Below are 20,898 nucleotides of genomic sequence, written 5' to 3'. Positions count from 1 at the left end.
TAAGGGTAGGGAGAGCATCCAGCTCACCTAGAAAGTCAGCTTCATGAGTAACATTTCATGATTCTGTGGTTGGTTGACTAGAAATATTTTAGATAATGAATTTTGGCAGTTCACAGAAGCAAAAATGGGCTGAATTAGGCACATACTTAGTGCTTCAAATATTGTGTGGTGACTATTTCTACCAAGTTCATAGACAGTGCCGTATCTCCCCAGCATTCAGCAGGGCCTCAATTGTAACTCCTAATGTGTCTGCAGCCTCAACTCCCCAAACACAGGCCCTAAGGCACATATTGGGCACAGAAATGAGCAGAAATTTAAGATGCTTCATCCAGGATGTCATCAAAATGTATAGGACTCCTCTTCATTTCTGAAGCCTTGAAATCTTCAGGCTTAAAGATTTGAAGAGGAGATCTGCAGGAGTATTTTTCCCCAATACGGGACTTCTGTGTAGTTGAAGGGTGGGAGTGGGTATCTATATCCTGACCAGAAATATCCCTGTAGATAACATTTTGAGAAGTACTAATGTATTCTTTAAAAGCTAGCCTTTCTGTGTGATATTCACAAACCCCTACTGCTACAACCAAAACCCATTATCCAAACTTACTTGCAACTTACCTACATGCAGTGTGTAGACGGTGAGTAAAGTGTATTTGCTTGAAGAAATATTACATAAATAATCCCCACTATCTGAAAGACTAAGATCTGTCAGATTCATAGAGAAGTCACTCTGGTTTATCAGCTCTTTGTCCCATGAGAATCGGAGTTCATTGATAATTATATTTTGTGAGGAGCTCAGATAGTAAGCCAGGACAAAGGAAGTCCCACTTTTCACTCTGGACCAAGTAACTCTGAAGTCTTGGTTCAGTGGAAAAGAGTTGTTTACAAGTTGACATGAAAGTGAAACATGTTCACTTTGGTTTCTATGAAGGTCATCTAACAACAGAATAGAAAAGGAAACATGATTAAAGATAAAAATTTTGAATCCATTTTCTAAGTCACACATAGAAAGCAGGGAACAGAGGTGCTAACATTGATATCTTTGGAAATACCTTTTTGGAAAGCAATTAGATATTTATGCTGTGGAGTTTCTTGAAAGAAAAGCTTTACTAATACCATTTTAAAGTTTCCTACCAACACTAGGTTAGGCCTTCAAGAAAGCCAGGGCCAGCTAAGAAAGTGACGTCCCTGGGTTTTAACTCCCACAACTGGAAGTAAACATCCAGGAATGCTGCTACTAGTTACTAACCTGATGTTTTTCCTCTGTTGACCCTTCAAATGCTGGTGTTGCTCAGGACTTCCCTCTTGTTACCCTACCTACTCCAAGGAGACCTGTTACTTTTATGACTTCAGCTGCTTCTTAATCTCGTCATCTAGACAAAGTCTCTTTTCCTGCACATAAGAATATTTCCAAGCATATACAGGTAATTCCCACCACCCACCCCCTTTTAGCAGAGGGATCCTGCTGGGTCTTCTTGGCTTGCATCTCCAGATCCAGCTTTGTCTCATCCTTCCAGTTCTGTAAGCTGAACTCTATGGAATACCATGGATGGCTCTCCCTGGCTCCAGACTCACCTACTTTTCAGTCTACCTGCAGGTGAGTTGAGTGATGCCAAAGCAATCCATCTAAAATCCAGAGTCTCTCTGATGCTTCAAGTCCTTCCTTGGTTCCATCCTACCTCCAGGACCGTTCATCTCTTAATCCTCTAGTTTCACCCTTAATCACCTTATACTTCACAAATCCAGGCAAATTTACTCTTCTTTGCTTTTTACCTGGAATGCCTATATCCCCCTGGAATGTCCTATTACTCTTCTAAAATTACCCTTATGCAACTTCTTTAAGCACATATTCTGTAACAACCCCATTCATGTTCAACCCCAGTGAAAAGAATAAATCACTCCCTTTGTATGCTACGTTCCCAGTTTAGTTCTATTTCTGTGTGTTTGTGCTAAATATTATGGATCCAGAAATGAGTAAGAAGAGTCCACGTTCTTGAGTTCACAGTCTGAAAGTGATGAAACTTGGCACATACTAGATTCTCAACAAGACAAAACAGTACTGAGCCTAGGGAACTGTTGATGCTTCAGAACATTCAATCCTGAGTAAACATGAGAAATTGTGATTTTCCAAAGAAAATATTAGCAATCTAATATTAAACTTTTCAACCATTTCCCATGCTTCTATTGCTGCCTGACTGATGGAAAATAATGTTGGGTGCTCATACCCTTAACACTGGACTCATGTAAAGGTGGTGCATCACTCAGTATTTTTTTTTTTTTTTTGGTATTTTGAGAATATGAAACCCTGGGGAAGTGAAGGCTGAAAAAAAATAGCTAATCCTTTTTCCTCATATAAGGGAGATTGTTACTAATATAAAACAATATTTTTCCTTGGAATTGGATAGGGAGGTATCAAATTAATTTTTTTGCCCCTTAATATTTTCTTGAACAGTAGTTTACAGACATAGAGCTTGATCACAGTTTGGGTTTATTCAAATAAAGGAGAGGAAGGAGTGTTAAAAACTGATCATGCTGTGATAGAGGTGGTGGATATAGATTAGACAGAAGGAATAATCTTTTAACTAGTTAGTTAACTTTATTTTAGTTGAAAGATTGGGAAGAATTGGAGCTTGTGACTTTCTAAAAGACAAGTTCTCCTTCCTTCTCTGATCTTTTAAAGTGTGATGCAGATAGAAAATCCTGTTTAGAGAATGAGCCATTGAAAAATATAGTAATAGTCATGGATAGATCTGCTTCTTTCCATTTCACAAATGCTTTCATTGAAATCAAATACTCAGCAAGGTAAGAATTACTTCCACTTAATCATTGAGGAACTAATGCTCAGAAGTAAAAATGATTGCTTAATATAAAACAATCAGTAAGGATTAGCCCTAGGACTTCAGTCTTGGTCTTCTAACTGCCACAAATGGATTTTCTTTCTTTTTTTCTTTCCTTGTAAATCAATCCCCATTACCTCCCAACCTCTGCATAGCACTTGTCCACAGAAAGTTCCCTATGGGGCCTACCTTTCCTTGCCCATCGTCCCATCCAGGTTTGCTTCAGCAATGAATTTTCAATAGCACATTCATAAGATGAATTTGATCCTGTGATATCCAGTGTACTTTTAATATAAGAAGGACCCGAAGACCTGATTTCTTCCATTTTACTTTGAGAGACAGGTGTGGTGTCATCCATTTTCCACGTGATATTTGAAGGAGGATAAACCTGTATGCTGCATATTAAGGAACTCTTTGTGTTCCTCTTCTCATACTTTATCACAGGCGTGTGGAAAGCTATATGGGAGAAAGAAGGGTACACGAAGAACTGTCATCATTAGCTTCTTTATGGGCCATCTGTGCAGAATACTTTTTAATACCCATGAAATGAAAAGCTAAGTTTTATGAGCAAAACTCAGCAGTTACTGAAAGGAAAAAAAAAAAAAAAACTTGTAGAACCTTAAGATATAATATAGTTATCTAGAAGGAATACAAAAAGAGTTTGCATGGGTACATGTCAACTAGCAATCTCAATTCTCTAGAAACATGGCTGAAAAAGAAATCTAACGGCCTCATTGAACAACCAAAATGAGGGTGTCATGGTCTATAAACTAGAGTTCACACAGCACTCTAAACTCTCCAGATACAAGCTCAGAGTGCCTATTTGACTCTTTGTTTACACATAATTCTTAGATTTCTGAGTCAAGGTCTGAAGCAGCTAAATGGGATAGAAGGAAAAGGAACAAGTTCTGGAAAAAACAACTTATTAGAAAATACTGCCCATATATATAGCTATATGTTTATTATATTATATATATGATATTAACTAATATATTAATTATCAGCCCGATCATTAACAGACCACATCTTTAGGAACGCTTGGTAACCTGATAAATAGAAAGAATCCATGAAGCTCTGTCTTTGAATTTCTTCATTTTAACTGTATACCTGCTTGGTTCAATGTAACTGTGAGAACTGGAAACAGTTAATATATTAATACAGCTAAGATATTAACCATATTAACTGTATATATGGTTATATATCTATATATAGTTATATAGATATACATTAATATAGAAGAAGAAAGCATGTAATGTAAAATTAACTTCATTTATAATATAGAAAAATGAAATTTAAGTCAATTTCGTATTGGCAGAAATTTTTAAGATTGATAACATTTTGGTGCAGGTAAGACTAAGGGGAAAACTGAAAATCTTATGCTGATACTGTTAGTAACATTAAAATTTTCCATTTGGTACTTTATTTTCAGATCATGTCCCAGTGTTAACTATCAGGATATTTATTGTTTGTGGTGTATTATAAAACACTGGAAATGCCTGAGCATCCGCCAACAGGGGAATGCTTGTATCAGTTATAACATGTCTACATTATGAGATAGTACACATTAAAAAAATGTGGTAGATTTGCATGTATTCACTGGGAAAGAAGCCGATAGCATATAAACTTATGAAAAAGACATTTTAGAAAAACATGGAATAATGTCATTGTGTATTTTATAAAACATTATTATGTGCACACTCACCTCCCACCTTTAGCACTACATTCCTGATCGTACTAATTGCAGTTCCTACATAGCAGATGTAAGTTCCTTCATCCATGAGGCTTAATCTTCTGAGAGACAAAGAAGCATTCCCATTGTGAATCTCAGTTTGGAAGAGGGATGTCCTGTTTGTATATCTGGGATCTTGCCTTTCCAAATGGTCACTGCCTTTGTAGTAACTGTGAACATTGATGGTCTTATTTTGAGTCTTCCAGTGAATTACAACTTCGGGTCCACTCTTAAATGAGCAAGGGAGAACTATGTCTTCATCAAGTCTTCCAATGATGATTTGCTCATTTGTACTACTCAAATAACTGAATAAAGCTGAAAAGAAGCTATCTGCAATCAAGGGTAGAGAATTTATAAAGAGAATTAGTGATGAGTGCTTGTCAAGTGTCATATCAAGCCTACCAAAAAGAATTTTCCTAAATCAGCAGCCTGACCATTAACAGACATCATCATCAAGAACTCTTGGTATTCTGATTAATAGAAACAAGCCACGAAGCTCTGGATTTGAGTTTCTTCAATTTCAATTGAATAGCTGTTTTATTCAATCTTACTGTGAGAATTGGCAACAGCCCAAAGCATAGGGCTGGTTTGCTACCCACTTGATCAATAGTCTTGTCTCTCCTCCAATCCTGGCCTGCCACAGTTCTAGAAATTACATATATGAAAGACTCTTGTTAATTTTTCATTCTCAAAGCACTTTCATTTTTAACACCTACTGTAACAATAATCAATTAGTTTATTCAGCTAACTAGAGCCATCAGGCCCTGGAAAAATGAAACAAATTTAGCTTGATAGGATTCGGAAATATTTGGAGCATATAGAAGACAGTTCTGCTAGACAGGAATCTGCTAGAATATCTGGACATTAGTCACAAGCAGAAAAGGACATGGAAAGAAGTCCAAACGGGGAAATGGAGTAACTCATTCACTTTAACTTTAGGACCACTCTCAGGATATCCTGTGAGCCAGTTAAAACATAGTTAAGGAATATTATTCTGGATGTAAATGTAGATGTCCAATCTTCTTGATTTTTTTTTATCAACTTCAGAAGTTGATTTCAAAAGGCAAATGATCCAACTCAAGAAGTATTTCTGCAAAGAAAATATATCTAGCTACTTCATATCATTGAAGGCAGTATTCAATTTCTTTGACCAATTTACAAATTATTTTAGGTAGATCTTGTGCCCTTCTCTATGGATTCTAAGACAGTAGGACTACAAAGGACCTAATTTATGGACCAAGGAGTAAAATTCTTTGGATTTCGGCCAAGGCCACCCAAGATGGGAGAATTGGGTGCCCATGTGGCTCTACACAGTCTGTTCCCTCTGGGGCACTTTCCACCCCACTATGTCCCTCCTCTCTTCCTCAGATTTAGTTTCTCTGCAGAGAAATGGAGAGATGTGGTAGTATATGCCAAGAGAAAGATATGGAAATGTGGGAAAGGAAAGGAGTGATTATCAACTTCTCTAATTGCTCTACTAAACCCCTCTAATATAATATTTCATTGGATAATTAAGAATGTCTGTCACTGGACCTAGCAAAGCTGATAATGCCTTCTGTCAAGTGTTAAGTACCATACTTACACTTAAAATCAATCAAACTTGCCTTTCTAGTGATTTTATTTCTGGTAGCAGATAACAGATTATAAAGAGCCTTAATGTTCTTGTAGACTTCCAGAATGATCCCTGTTATTCATTAACTGATCATTTAGGAAAGTTCAAAATGCTGTGGCTATAGAGGCAATAGCCACCTTGCATTGTGTACTCATGTTCCTACTTAATGATACAAAAAGCTAAACACTTGTATTAATAGGCATTTACCTTGAAATCCATTCAGAAGTGGTATGAGAATAAGAAAGATAGATAACACCACCTGTGCCGTCATGTCTTGTGGAGGTCATGTTAGTTATGCTATCAAAGAAGCAAAATATGCATGTTATGGACTTTAAATGCAAAAGGAAATTAGAAAAGAATTATAGTGTCTGACTCTAGGACATTATTTAAACTATGGTACATCCACACAAATAATTCTTTTGTAGCCATTAAACATGACATTGCAAAAGATGGTTAAAATGGCATGGAAGGAAGTTCTTAAGACATCCTAGGAGAAAAATCAGATTACAGTACAATTTCTAACTAGCATGGTCCCTTTTTTAAAAGAATGCACGTTTCTGTACTATGATACTGACAGGATGTATGACTAGGATGTTAACTCTGAAGAGGTTTCACATCTGAAGTACTACCTGCTACATAAGAGGTGCTGAAACATGGCTGTTGAATGAATAAAGATTTAGTATACCTTCAATGGTGTTTCTCTGGATAATTGCTTTTGTTATTTTTAAAGCTTTTTATAATGGACATGTATTACTTTTATAGTAAAAAATACTAAAAACAATTTCAATTCAATATTAAATGCCAATGGTGTCAACTGTGGTGTTATTTAAAATCACACATACAAAACCAATTAAAACCTAAAAATATATTCTTTAATGTCCAAAATAGGGCAAGCCACTAAATTCATATTATGGCTTAAAAGAATGTTTCAAAAACTCAAAAAAGTGAGAAAATACAGATAGAAAACTGTGTACACACATAACATAGTCTCTCAAGTAAGTAAAATATAACTGATTTTCTCTGATGATGGTATTAACAGATAATTTTTCTCTTTAAGAAATAGCTTGTTTAAATAATAGTACATAATTGGTTTTAAAACCTCTAAAAGAAAAAATTTTAAATATCATTTGAGAGCTCTATTACAAAAATGTATTCCATATTTTTTGTGGGATGTGAGCTTTAAGAATGATTAAAACTGTCCTAAAAAGTAAAATTAGATTCCTTTATCACATCTTATCAAAATAAAACCTGGTAGATTAATAATTTATAGGCTCTTTTTACATTTTAAGGACCAGAAAATTTGTATATACAACCTTAGAAGAGGGCCTTTTTAGCATGACTATACATTTTCCATTTTATCTACATAAAAATTAGAAAAGCAACAAAAACAAATATTAAAATACAATCAATAAGAAAAACATTTGCAATGCAACAAAGTTATCACTCCAATAGCTTCAATTTCTCTCAGGACAACAGCTAAAATAGTAGAAACTTCTTTAAAATAGTTTTATCAAAATTAAGATCTTTATATTTCTTTCTATAGAAGTATTTGCATATATAATATGTGAAAAGGTGTATATGACAGTGATTCCCTCTGAATGGTAAGATTACAGGTAACTATTAAACTTGTTTTTCTGCTGTGAAAATATATGCACATGTAATCATACTTTGCCTTTATAGGCCATTAAAAAAAACCTTTAATCACAGCCTCTTTCCAGGCAAAACTCAAATCCACCTTGATTTTTGTAACTTTGGGACATTCCATGCCCACTATCCTGCTATGTGTTCATCATCCCACTGCCTGTAATGACTCCAATATTTGCCACATTCTCTTGAAACTTCCAACATTCCCTTTTTCCCATCTCTCTTTTGGCTAATACTCTCACTTCATTAATTCATTGTGATTGATTATGGATACTCCCTTATCCTGCTATCACCAATTCAGCCCACTGTTACTGCCTCTCCTTCTGCCTTTATCCAAGGGCAAACAGTTTACCGCGCTCTGTATCCCACACCTTTGAGAAATTTGTCCAGCAATTTCTTGGTAATGTAGAACGATCTTTCTCCTGCATTATCAGGATCTCTCTACTAGATCAGTTCCATAAGCATAAGTGCTTCAGTATCACCAATCTTAGGAACATGAGAAAAAGCAAAAATTATTCTGACTCTAGATTAGCTATCTACCTATTTCTCCACTCCATTAACTTCTTAAAATAGTTGTCTAAATAGCTGTCCCCATTTCTCCCTTCACAGTCTCCCCTTATTCTACTCTGGGCTCTTATCTGCATGATATGTCATAAACTGCCTTTGTCAGTGTCACCAAGAACTTCCATATTACCCACAACAGTGATATCGTTTGTCCCCATCCTCCTCCCACTCACAGTAGTATTCAGCAAATTGACTGTTATCTTCCTCTTGTAAGGTTCTTCTCTTGGGTTCTAGAGTACCACATTTGTCCAAGTTTTTCCTTCCCCACTGCTGCTCCTTCTTAGTCCTTTACAGGTTCTCCTCTGCTTGCCCTATTTATGTGGAAATATAGAATGTTTTCAGGTCTTCTACTTTCTCTACACTCTTTGCCTAGGAGAGTTCCTCTCATGGCTCTGAATGCAATCTGTACACCAAGGGTTTTCAAACTTACTGAGTCAACTGCTCATTTGACCTATTTGCTTAGATGCCCAAAGCTAACATGAGCCCTTCATTTCCATTTCATTCCCTGCTTCCCTTTTTCCATTGCTCCATGCCCTATCCCAAACAAAACAAGACAATAAAATTATCCTGTTCCTCCTCCAGTCTTCATCTCAATAATTGGTACCAAATTTGTCCTGTGGTTTAGACCAGAAACTTAGAAATCAATCTTGATTCTTCCATTTCTTCACATTCCATATCTAATCCATTAACCAGTCTTTTGTTGTTGTTAATAGATTAAACACCGTTATTTTTCCACTTCTAACTCTATTAGCATTCTTCTCCAAAGCCACTATCATCTCTTGCCTGGATAGCTAAAAAGAGACATCTGGCTGATTATCATTTTTCTACTTTTGTCACCTTACAATCCACTGTCAACACAGCAGTCGAGTCATATTTTTAAAAAATAAATTATTCTGTAACATTCTTCTAATTAAATCACTCCAGTGGCTTCCCACCACATGCAGAATAAGACCCAAATTCTTAACCCTAGCATCCCAAGCCTTGCATACTCTGCCTCCTGGTCCAGCCTCTTCCATGGCAGCCCACAAAATGCATTCTAAAAGACTTGCGAACACAAGTGCACCAATTAAAGGGTCAGCATGAGCTGAATACTGGGTACTTGAGAACTATTTAATTCATGCTTTTTGAATGACAAATTACAGTAACCCATTTATCATCTAAGATAAAGTACTACAAATAAAAAATACACTACCTCTTCTACACAAAGGCTTGATTTAGCATGGTTGAAATAATTTCAGTTTTCAGCTAAATGAGGCATTTAATGAGTATTTGGTCTTATTTTTATGCCTAAGTTTTATTTTTAGACATTTATTTTCTTCCTCAAAAACAGCAGAAAGCTTCCACCTTGGATTAAACCGAAATTACCCAAGTTGCAATCAGCACCCTTACAAAAGAGTTCAAGTATTAGAAGCATTTTGTTCTGGTACATTTGGGCTAGATTTCGGATGTGAGGGAGAAAGGCAGAGAGAGGCAACCTCTGTGATGGAATATGGCAAAAAGAAATTTAGATGCTAAGACTAATCAGACAGATGAGAAAATTGAGGCCATTTCTACAAGCATAAAATAAAAAAGATAGAACAGCTATTTCTATGCCCATCTTAATAGCTGCAGACCAAATGTACTATAGCCATCGGCACTAATTGTGACAATGACAAACATCACTTGTGGTTGGTCAGATTCTCTAGCCTGCACCTTAGTAGCACTTAAGACCATTCCACAACGTATATGTACTTCAAAGCATGTTGTACACGATAAAAATGTTATCTGCCCACTTAAAAGAAAAAAAAGACTAATCCTGGCCTCGTAACTGCTGGTCTGGATCTGGCCAGAGCCACAGAACACATCAATTCTCTTATTTGTAAAAGAACATTTCTCGTCACTCACATCATCATGCCAGTTCATAACTTCTGAATTCCTTTGAGAAAAAGCAGCTTCTAGGGAGCTATGTTCTCCTTCACATTATTTTTGAATTCAGTGCCTCTCCACACATAGAGCCAATTTATAAAAGAAGTCTTAACAAAAGGAAAACTCTTTGTAGTATCCTGGGGATTTCTCCTTAGCATCCACTTAGATTTTAATAGGATTGACTTTGTTTAGACAGAAAAAGAACAAAAGAACAATTTTAAGATTACCCTCTCTTTACTCAAGCTCTCTCCCCTGATGCGTTACAGTGAAATTTTAGCACTTATGGGATTCTTATATTGGGTTAAAACTTTAAATCTCTAGGGTTGTTTTTTTGTTTTGTTTTGTTTTTTTGAAAACAGGCTAAGAGTATGCGCCAATGCATTTGTGGGGAAGTGCAGAGGTGCAATACAGGGCAGCAAGAGTGAAGGAAAAGGGGAAGTGAAACAAGGAAGAATGCAAAGCAGACACTAGGTGGTAACTGCCTCGCTGGTAACAGCTTCTGAATAGAAAATATAGACACTTGCTCAGTCACAAGAGCCATCTCTAGACATGCTATCTAGACCTTCAGCACCTCAAAATAATCCGTCAGACGAAGAGAGCAAAAGGAATAAATCCATAGGTTTCTCGTACTGGTTGAAGATTCCCCCGTGGGGTGTTAAGTCCCATGTTGTTCCTGGTTGTTCACCTGGCCCCTAGGGATTGCCACTGCAAAAGCCAGGTGCTTTGCCTCACTGTATGACATTTGAACTGTATGATACCTTGTGTTTGAGTCTGGCAAATATAAGGCAGGGGAACCCACATTCTCAGTCTCCCTGAGTTATGTCTAGACTCTGCAGCTGCTTCAGTTCCTGCCGTGGTGGGTACAATGGGGGACATGCTGAAGTTGGCCTCCCCAGAGGAGATGGGATCAGCTCTTGACATTTGGAAATGTGACAATAGCATGGAGGCAAGGGCTCTTTTTGGCCAACCAGTTGAGAGCCCAGGAGTCAAGTAAAGCCAAGAAAATCTAGGAAGGCTCATAAATAGGGTCCAATAAAAGTAGCTGTTTTTAAAATGCCACACATTTAATATCTGATATTTTTTAATTAGGAGACAGTTAATTATCTACCCAGATCCCCTTCAACTGCTTCTATCAAATGAGTTTTCACACACGCATTGCTTAGCTGCTGCTACCTGCTCACGTAACTGCAAACTTGTCTGGAGGACTGCACTTGGATGATGGAAGCTGTGGTTCCGCAAGTTACACTCCTTCCCTCCTCCCTGCCCAGTGGTGCCTTCAAGGCAAGAAATGTTCTGTGGCCCAGAGCTCCGCTGGGTTTAGGCTGAGCCTTCACCTGGAGCCACATTCTTACTTAGCTTCTTTCTCTGCCTCATCCTGCTTCCCACACTTCTGTACAGTTTTCTGACAGGTACTGAGAACACTCCCTCATTGCTTGCCCTCAAATCCCCATCTCACAAGGCACTGGTCCCTTGGAAACAGGGCCCAGGATAAAGCACCTGTATAAGAGACGACATCATACAGGAGGGTCCAGGTCACTACTCACACCTCCAAGGACCATTTTCCAGCTCAGGCTTCAATCACAAAATGATTTTTCTTGTCAAAAGTGTAGATTATATAATCCTCCTTAATAGCCCTCTATCACAAGAAGAAATATAGCTGGACAGAGTGGGCTTGTTTTTTTTTTTAGGCAAGAATGCTAAGCCAAGAAAACAAGCAAAAGAAATTGCCAGGGTTAACAAGGCAGACAGCAGGCGTTTTGTTGAGCACATAAAGGGAGTGAGCAATTGAACAACAGTCCATTAAGTGAAGTTAGTGCCGAACATGGGCACGTGTAAGGCCAAGGACTTCTTGAAAATAGTCACCTTCCCCTCGATAAAACATATTGATAGATGTCCATGGCACACCAAATGCCTCTGAGAAGCTGCTTTGCTCTTTCTATCTATTCCCACCAGTCCAGTGTGTTGTCATCATTAAATAATGTAACAAAATGTTATGTTAATTAAATGGGAGGACAAGAACAACTTTAGTATTTCTTCAACAACTAAGTTGAATAAGATGAATGCTTTGGAAAGGCTAAATAAAAGCAAGTCACAAAAAATCTGCTGTTTGATTAAGTGTAGCAGAGACAATGGTAAAAGACAAAGCAAATCATACAGGCCTAGAAGGAGCTGGACTCTTGTAACAATTTGAATGAGTTCTGTGGCCATTTTTGAGAAATAAAAACTGGGAATACTGAATAGTGAATTATTGATTTAGCTTGTTCTGTTATTTAGCTTGTTCTGTTACAGAAAAATCAAATAGTGGCTCATGCAGGACAAGGCCTTGACTTCCCTTCCCCCAAAATCTAGACAATGAATAGACGTTCATGTTTTTTTTTAATTTCAGAATATTATGGGAGTACAAACATTTTGATTACATATAATGCCTTTGCTTTGCCCAAGCCTGGGCTACAAGCTTGCCCTTCCCCCATATAGTGTGCACCGCATTCATTAGTTATAAGTTTACCCACTAGCATCACACTCCTCCTGCCTGACCGGCACCCAGTGACTATCACTTCCATGTAAGCATCTTACCATTGATCAGTTAGTACCAATTTGATGGTGAGTACATGTGGTGATTATTTTTCCATTCTTGTGATATCTTACTTTGAAGGATGGGCTCAAGCTCTACCCAGGATAATATAAGAGGTGCTAGTTCACCACTGTTTTTTTGTAGTTGAGTAGTATTCCATGGTATACACATACCACATTTTATTAATCCACTTATGTATTGATGGGCATTTGGGTTGTTTCCACATCTTTGCAATTGTGAATTGTTCTGCTATAAACATTTTAGTGCAGATATCTTTATTATAGAATGTCTTTTCAAAGCATGTCTCAAACAATTTTAAAAAATAGAAATTATACCATGTATTTTTTCAGATCACAATGGAATAAAAGTAGAAATCAACCCTAGCAGGAACTCTCATTTCTACACAAAGTCATGGAAACTAAACAACCTTCTGCTGAATGATCACTTCATAAATGAGAAAATCAAGATGGAAATCAAAAGATTCTTTGAACTAAATGACAAAGGAGATACAAGTTATCAAAACCTGTGGGACACAGCTGAAGCAGTCCTGAGAGGAAAGTTTATTTCCATAAATGCTTATATCCAAAAGTCGAAAAGATCACAAATAGACAATCTAATGAATCGTCTCAAAGAGCTGGAAAATTAAGAACATACCAATCCCAGACCCAGCAGCAGAAGTGAAATCATTAAGATCAAATCAGAACTAAACAAAATTGACAACAGGGTAACCATACGGTTACCAAGATTAATAAAACCAAAATTAATAACCAAGATTAATAAAACAAAAAGTTGGTTCTTTGAAAAAATAAACAGAATTGACACACCTTTGGTTAGACTAACAAAAAGCAGAAAAGAAAAGTCTCTAATAAGCTCCATCAGGAACAATAAAGGAGAAATTATAATGGATGCCTCGGAGATACAGATATAATTTATGAATACTACAAAAACCTCTATGCACACAAACTAGAAAATGTGGAGGAAATGGACAATTTCTTCGAAAACACAGCCTCCCTAGGCTCAACCAGGAAGAAATAGAATTCCTGTACAGACCAATATCAAGTAGTGAAATTGAAACAGCAATAAAAAACCTTCCTAAAAAGAAAAGTCCTCAACCAAATGGTTTCACACCCGAATTTTACCACACCTATAAGGAAGAACTGGTGCTTATCCTGCAGGAATTATTCCACAACATCAAAAAGGGTGGAAGTCTCCCCAACACATTTTATGAAGCGAACATAACCCTGATACCAAAACCAGGAAAGGATGCAACAGAAAAAGAAAACTATAGACCTTATGAATATCCCTTATGAATATAGATGTAAAAATTCTTAACAAAATCCTAGCCAATCAAATCCAGGTGCTTGTCAGGAATATAATCCATCACAACCAAGTGGGCTTCATCCCAGGGATATAGGGATGGTTCAACATATGCAAATCTATAAATGTAATTCACCATATAAACAGAAGCAAAAACGAAGACCATATGATCCTCTGAATAGATGCAGAAAAAGCATTTGACAAAATTCAACACCCTTTTATGATAAGAATGTTCAACAAAATAGGCATAGAGAGGGCTTACCTAAAAATGATACAACCATATATAACAAACCCACAGCCAATATCATACTGAATGGGGAAAAATTGAAAGCATTCCCACTTGGAACTGGAACAAGACAAGGTTGCCCACTATCTCCACTTCTATTCAACATAGTGCTGGAAGTCCTTGCCACAGCAATCAGACAAGAGAGCGGAAATAAGGGCATCCAAATGGGAGCAGAAGAGATCAAACTCTTTACTCTTTGGTGATGACATGATATTATACCTAGAAAACCCCAAGGATTCAACTAAGAGACTCCTTGATCTAATATAAATGAATTTGGTAAAGTCTCAGGATACAAAATCAATACACAGAAATCAGAGGCATTCATATACGCCAACAACAGTACAAGTGAGAACCAAATCAAAGACTCAATTCCCTTCAAAATAGCAACAAAGAAAATAAAGTACCTAGGAATATATTTAACTAAGGAGGTAAAAGACCTCTACAGGGAGAACTATGAAACACTGAAGAAGGAAATAGCAGAGGACATAAACAGATGGAAGAATATACCATGCTCATGGGTTGGCAAAATCAACATTGTTAAAATATCTATACTACCCAAAGTGACCTATACAGTCAATGCAATCCCTATCAAAATACTATCATCATTTTTCACAGATATAGAAAAAATAATTTTATGCTTCGTATGGAACCAGAGAATACGCCATATAGCAAAATCAATTCTAGGCAATAAAAACAAAATAGGAGGTATCAATTTACCAGACTTCAAACTATACTACAAGAATATAGTAACTAAAACAGCATGGGAATGGCACAAGAACAGGGACATTGACCAATGGAACAGAACAGAGAACCCAGATATAAAACCATACTCATATAGCCAACTAATCTTCAACAATGCAGACAAAAATATACACTGGGGAAAATTATTCAATAAATGGTGCTGGGAAAACTGGATAGCCACATATAGAAGACTGAAACAAAACCCACACCTTTCGCCTCTCACAAAAATCAACTCACGCTGGGTAACAGACTTGAACCTCAGGTGTGAAACTATTAGAATTCTAGAGGAAAACATTGGAAATACTCTTCTAGACATTGGCCTAGGCAAAGGATTTATGAAGAAAACCCCAAAGGCAATCACAGCAGCAATGAAAATAAATAAATGGGACGTGATCAAATAAAAAAGGTTCTGCACAGCCAAAGAAACTGTCAAGAGAGCAAACAGAGAACCCTCAGAATGGGAGAAAATTTTCGCAAGCTACACATCTGATAAAGGGCTGATAACTAGAATCTATTTAGAACTCAGGAAAATCAGCAAGAAAAAAATCAAACAACCTTATCAAAAAAATGGGCAAAAGACATGAACAGAAACTTTTCAGAAGAAGACTGAATAATGGCCAACAAACATGAAAAAATGCTCAACATCTCTAATCATCAGGGAAATGCAAATCAAAACCACAATGAGATATCACTTAACTCCAGTGAGAATGGCCTTTATCAAAAAGTCCCCAAACAACAAATGTTGGCATGGATGTGGAGAGATAGGAACACTCCTACATTGCTGGTGGGACTGCAAACTAGTTTAAGCTCTGTGGAAAGCAATATGGAGATAACTTAAAGCAATACAAGTAGATCTACCATTTGATCCAGCAATTCCACTACTGGGCATCTACCCAAAAGATCAAAAGTCACTTTATGAAAAAGACACCTGCACTCAAATGTTTATAGCAGCAAAATTCACAATTGCAAAGTTGTGGAAACAATCCAAGTGCCCATCAATTCATGAGTGGATTAATAAAATGTGGTATATGTATACCATGGAGTATTATTCAGCTTTAAGAAACAATGGTGATATAGCACCTCTTGTATTTTCCTGGATAGAGCTGGAACCCATTCTGCTAAGTGAAGTATCTCAAGAATGGAAAAATGAGCACCACATGTACTCACCAGCAAATTGGTATTAATGGATCAACACCTCAGTGGACATATAAGAAAAGCATTTATTGGGTGTAGGTCAGGTGGGATGGGGGAGGAGGGGATGGGTATATACAAACACAATGAGTGAGATGTGCAACGTTTGGGGGATGGTCACATTTGAAGCTCTGACTCAAGGGGGGAGGAGGTTATGGATGGGCAATATACGTACATAACCTTAACACTTGTACCCCCATAATATGCTAAAATAAATAAGTAAAAGAATGTATTTTATTCCTTTGAGTAGATGCCTAGTAATGGGACTGCTGGATCAAATGGTACTTGTATTTTTAGCTCTTTGAGTTACCTCCTAATTACTTTCCACAAGGGTTGTATTAATTTGCAGTCCCACTAGCAGAGTAAGAGTGTTCCTATCTCTCCACATCCATGCCAGCATTTGTTGTTTTGGGACTTTTTGATAAAAGCCATTCTCACTGGAGTTAGGTGATATCTCATTGTAGTTTTGATTTGTACTTCCCTAATGATTAGAGATGTTGGGCACATTTTTATATGTCTGATGGCCATTATTCTGTCTTCTTTTAAAAAGTTTCAGTTCATGTCCTTTGCCTACTTTTTGACGGGTTGATTTTTTCTTGTTGATTTTCTTAAGTTCTATGTAGATTCTAGTTATCAGCCATTTATCAGATGGGTAACATGCAAATATTTTTTTCCCATTCTGTAGGTTGTCTATTCACTCTAATGATAGTTTCCTTGGCTGTGCAACAGCTTTTTAATTTGATCAGGTCCAATTTACTTATTTTTATTGCTGTATGATTGTTTGACGGCGTTCTTCATAAATTTTTGGCCTAGGCCAACATCTATACGAGTATTCCCAACATTTCCTTCTAGAATTCTTAAGGTTTCACACCTTATGTTTAAGTGTGTTATCCAGTGTGAGCTGATTTTTGTGAGGTGAGAAGTAGGGATCCAGTTTCAATCTTCTGCATGTGGTTACCCAGTTTTCCCATCAACATTTGTTAAATAGAGATTCTTTTCACCATTGTATATTTTTGTCTGATTTTTCAAAGATTAGATTACATTATGAGGATGGTTTTATACCTGGAATTTCTGTCCTATTCCAAAGGTCCATATCTCTGTTCTTGTGTCAATACCATGCTGTTTTGGTTATTGTAAACTTATAATATAGCTTGAAATCTGGTAGACTGGTGCCTCCCAATTTGTTCTTTTTGCTTAAGATTGCTTTGGTTATATAAGGTCTTCTCTGGTTCCCTATGAAGCAGAGAATTATTTTGTCTAGATCTGTAAAGAATGATGATGGTATTTTGATAGTGATTGCATGAATTCTGTAGATCACTTTAGGTAGCATGGACATTTTAACAATATTGATTCTGCCAATTCATGAGCATGGTAGTGTTTTCCATCTCTTTACAACTTCTACAATTTTTCTCGGTGTTTCGTAATTCTCTCTATATAGCTCTCACCTCTTTTGTTAAATATGTTCCTAAATATTTGATTTTATTTGATGTTATTGTGAAAGGCGTTGCATCTTTGATTTAACTTTTTGGTTGACTTTTATAGGCATATATCAATGTCACTGATTTGTGTGCATTGATTTTGTATTATGAGACTTTACTGATTTATTAATTCTAGGAGTCACTTGATTGAATCCCTGAGATTTTCTAGATATAGTAGCATATCATCAGCAAAGAGTGAGAGTTTGACCTCTTCTACCTCCATTTGGATACCCTTAGTTCCCCTGTCTTGTCTGATTTCTTTGGCAAAGACTTCTAACACTATGTTGAATAGAAGTGGAGGTAGTGGGCAACCAACCTTGTCTGGCTCCAGTTCTATGTGGGAATGTTTTCAATTTTCCCCTGTTCAGTATCATATTGGCTGTGGCTTTATCATATATGGTTTTAATAATTTTAAGATATGTCCCATCTGTATTTGTGCCTATTCTGTTAAGAGTTTTTCTCATAAAAGTGAGCAGGATTTTGTTAAATGCTTTTTCTGCATCTACTGAATCATATGGTCTTTGTTCTTGCTTTATATTTATATGGTAAATTGCATTTATAGATTTGTATATGTTGAGCCATCCTTGTATCTCTGAAATAAAGCCTACCTGGTCATGATGAATTGTTTTTTTGATGTGCTGTTGGATTTGGTTTGCTAAGATTTTCTTGAGGATTTTTGCGTCTATATTCATGAGGGATATTGGTCTGTAGTTTTCTTTTTTTTTTTTTTGTCATGTCCTTTCCTGGCTTTGGTATCAAGGTATTGGCTTCATAGAATGAGTGGGGAGGATACCATCCTTCTCAATGTTGTGGAATAATTTCTATAGTATAGGTATGAGTTGTTAAGTTTGGTAAAATTCAGGTGTAGCCCATCTGGTCTGGGACTTTTTGTTGGAAGATTTTTAATTGCTGCTTTAATTTCTGTGCTTAATATTGGTCTATTCAGGAATTCTATTTCTTCCTGATTGAGCCTAGGGAGGTTGTGTGTTTCTAAGAATTTGTCCATTTCTGCCTCATTTTGTAGTTTTGGGGCAGATAGATTTTTATAGTATTCAAAGATAATGTTTTGTATTTCCATGATGTCTGTAGTGACCTCTCCTATTTTATTTTAAATTGAGCTTATTAGTGTCCTTTCCTTTCTAGTTTTTATCCTTTCTAGCAAGAGGGCTGCCAATTTTATTTATCTTCTTAAAAAATAAACTTTTGGTTTTTTAATTTTCTGTACAGTTCTTTTCTTTATTTCATTTAGTTTTGCTCTGATCTTAGTTATTTTTTTTCTTCTTCTAGGTTTAGGATTGCTTTGCTCTTTCTTTTCCAGTTTCTTGAGAGAGTTCATTAGTTTGTTGATTTGGGAACTTTCTGTTTTTTGAATGTGAGCATTTAATGCTATTATTTTTCCTCTCAGGAGTGCTATTGCTGTATCCCACAGATTTTGATAACTTATGTACCCATTATCATTTAGTTTGAAGAATCTTTTGATTTCCACCTGGATCTCCTCCATGACCCAATAGTCATTCAGCAATAGATTGTTTAATTTCCATGACTTTGTGAAGTGGTGAATGTTTCTGTCGGAATTGATCTCTAATTTTATATCATTATGGTCTGAGAACATACATGGAATAATTTCTATTTTTTTTTTAATTTGTTGAGATCTGATTTGTGACCTAAGATGTGATTGATTTTAGAGAATATTACATAGGCTAATGAGAAAAATTTATATTCAGCTTTATTTGGGTGGAATGTTCTGTAGATGTCTGTTAGAACCATTTGTTCTAGAGCTCTGTTTAAATTCATTGTTTCTTTGCTTATTTTCCTGCTTGGAGGATCTGTCCAATTCAGTCAGTGGGGTGTTGAAATCCCCAGCTACTATGGCATTACTGTTTATCATGTTATTTAGATCAAACAGGGTTTGCTTTATGTATCTGAATGTTCCTGTGTTGGGTGCATACATATTAAGAATTGTTAAATCTTCTTGCTTGATTTTTTCCTTCACCATTATATAGTGACCATCTTTGTCTTTCTTTACTTTTGCTGTTTTAAAGTTTATGTTATCTGATAGAAGAATAGCTACCCCAGCTTTATTTTGGTTTTCATTTGCCTGGAAGTTTGTTTTCTAACCCTTCACTCCTTGAGTCTGAAAGTGTCTTTGTGGGTAAGATGCATTTCATGGAGACAGCAGATACTTGGCTTGTGTTTTTTAATCCACTCAGCCAGATTATGTCTCTTCAGTGAACAATTCAAGCCATTTGCATTTATTGAGAGAATTGATACTGGGGGTAAATTTCTGTTCAAACTGTTGGATAAATTTTTATTGTTTTGTTTTACCTTTAAAACCATTGTGGAATCAGGATTCTGGACTTTAACTCTTGAGTGATTTTACTTTGGTGGGTTGTCTATTGCACTGTTCAGTGTATAATGCAGGTCTGAGTATTTCCTACAGGGTAGGTCTGGTCTTTGCAAATTTCATCAGTGATTGTCTGGGGAAGCCTATATTTCTACCTCATAGATGATGCTTAATTTTGCTGGGTAAAGAATTCTAGGTTGGCCATTATTCTGTTTTAGAAAATTGAGGATGGGTTTCCAGTTCCTTCTGGCCTGTAAGGTTTCAGTTGCAATGTCTGCAGTTAGTCTGAGAGGTTTTCCTTTGTAGGTTATCTGCTGTTTTCGTTTTACTGCTCAAAGGAGTTCCTCTTTTGTGCTTACTTTGGCCAGCCTAATAACTATGTGAGGTGGTGGTATTGCATTTTCACACTAGTCTCCCAGGAGTTCTGTGTGCTTCTTGCACCTGGATATCTAGATTTCTGGCTAGGCCAGGTAAGTTTTCCTCTATTATTCCAAGAAATAGATTTTTCATCCCTATGTATTTTCTTCTTCTTTCTCTGGAATGCCTATAATTCTATGTTTGGTTTCTTTACATAATATCATATTTCTTGTATGTTTTGTTCATGTCTCTTACTTCTGTGTTCTTTTTCTTCATCTAATTTATTTAGCACAGAAGCATTATCTTCAAAGCTCTGAGATTCTT

At 36.5% G+C, this 20,898-nt stretch overlaps 1 protein-coding gene across 1 annotated transcript in view; it reads right to left on the bottom strand.

Moving 5' to 3' along the window:
* Positions 1-328: 328 nt before the first annotated feature.
* HHLA2 (HHLA2 member of B7 family) overlaps positions 329-20,898 on the bottom strand; it is a 187,829-nt gene continuing 167,259 nt past the window's right edge. The window contains exons 4-7 of the mRNA XM_076001285.1: positions 6,383-6,472; positions 4,537-4,625; positions 3,024-3,290; positions 329-933 (exon numbers count right to left, since the gene is read on the bottom strand). Coding sequence (XP_075857400.1) covers positions 575-933; positions 3,024-3,290; positions 4,537-4,625; positions 6,383-6,472 — 805 coding nt within the window. The 3' untranslated portion in view covers positions 329-574. The remainder of the gene's footprint in view (positions 934-3,023; positions 3,291-4,536; positions 4,626-6,382; positions 6,473-20,898) is intronic.

Source organism: Microcebus murinus, chromosome 1 (genome assembly GCF_040939455.1).
Source record: "Microcebus murinus isolate Inina chromosome 1, M.murinus_Inina_mat1.0, whole genome shotgun sequence".
NCBI lineage: Eukaryota > Metazoa > Chordata > Mammalia > Primates > Cheirogaleidae > Microcebus > Microcebus murinus.
This window is presented reverse-complemented; position numbering and strand designations above follow the sequence as displayed.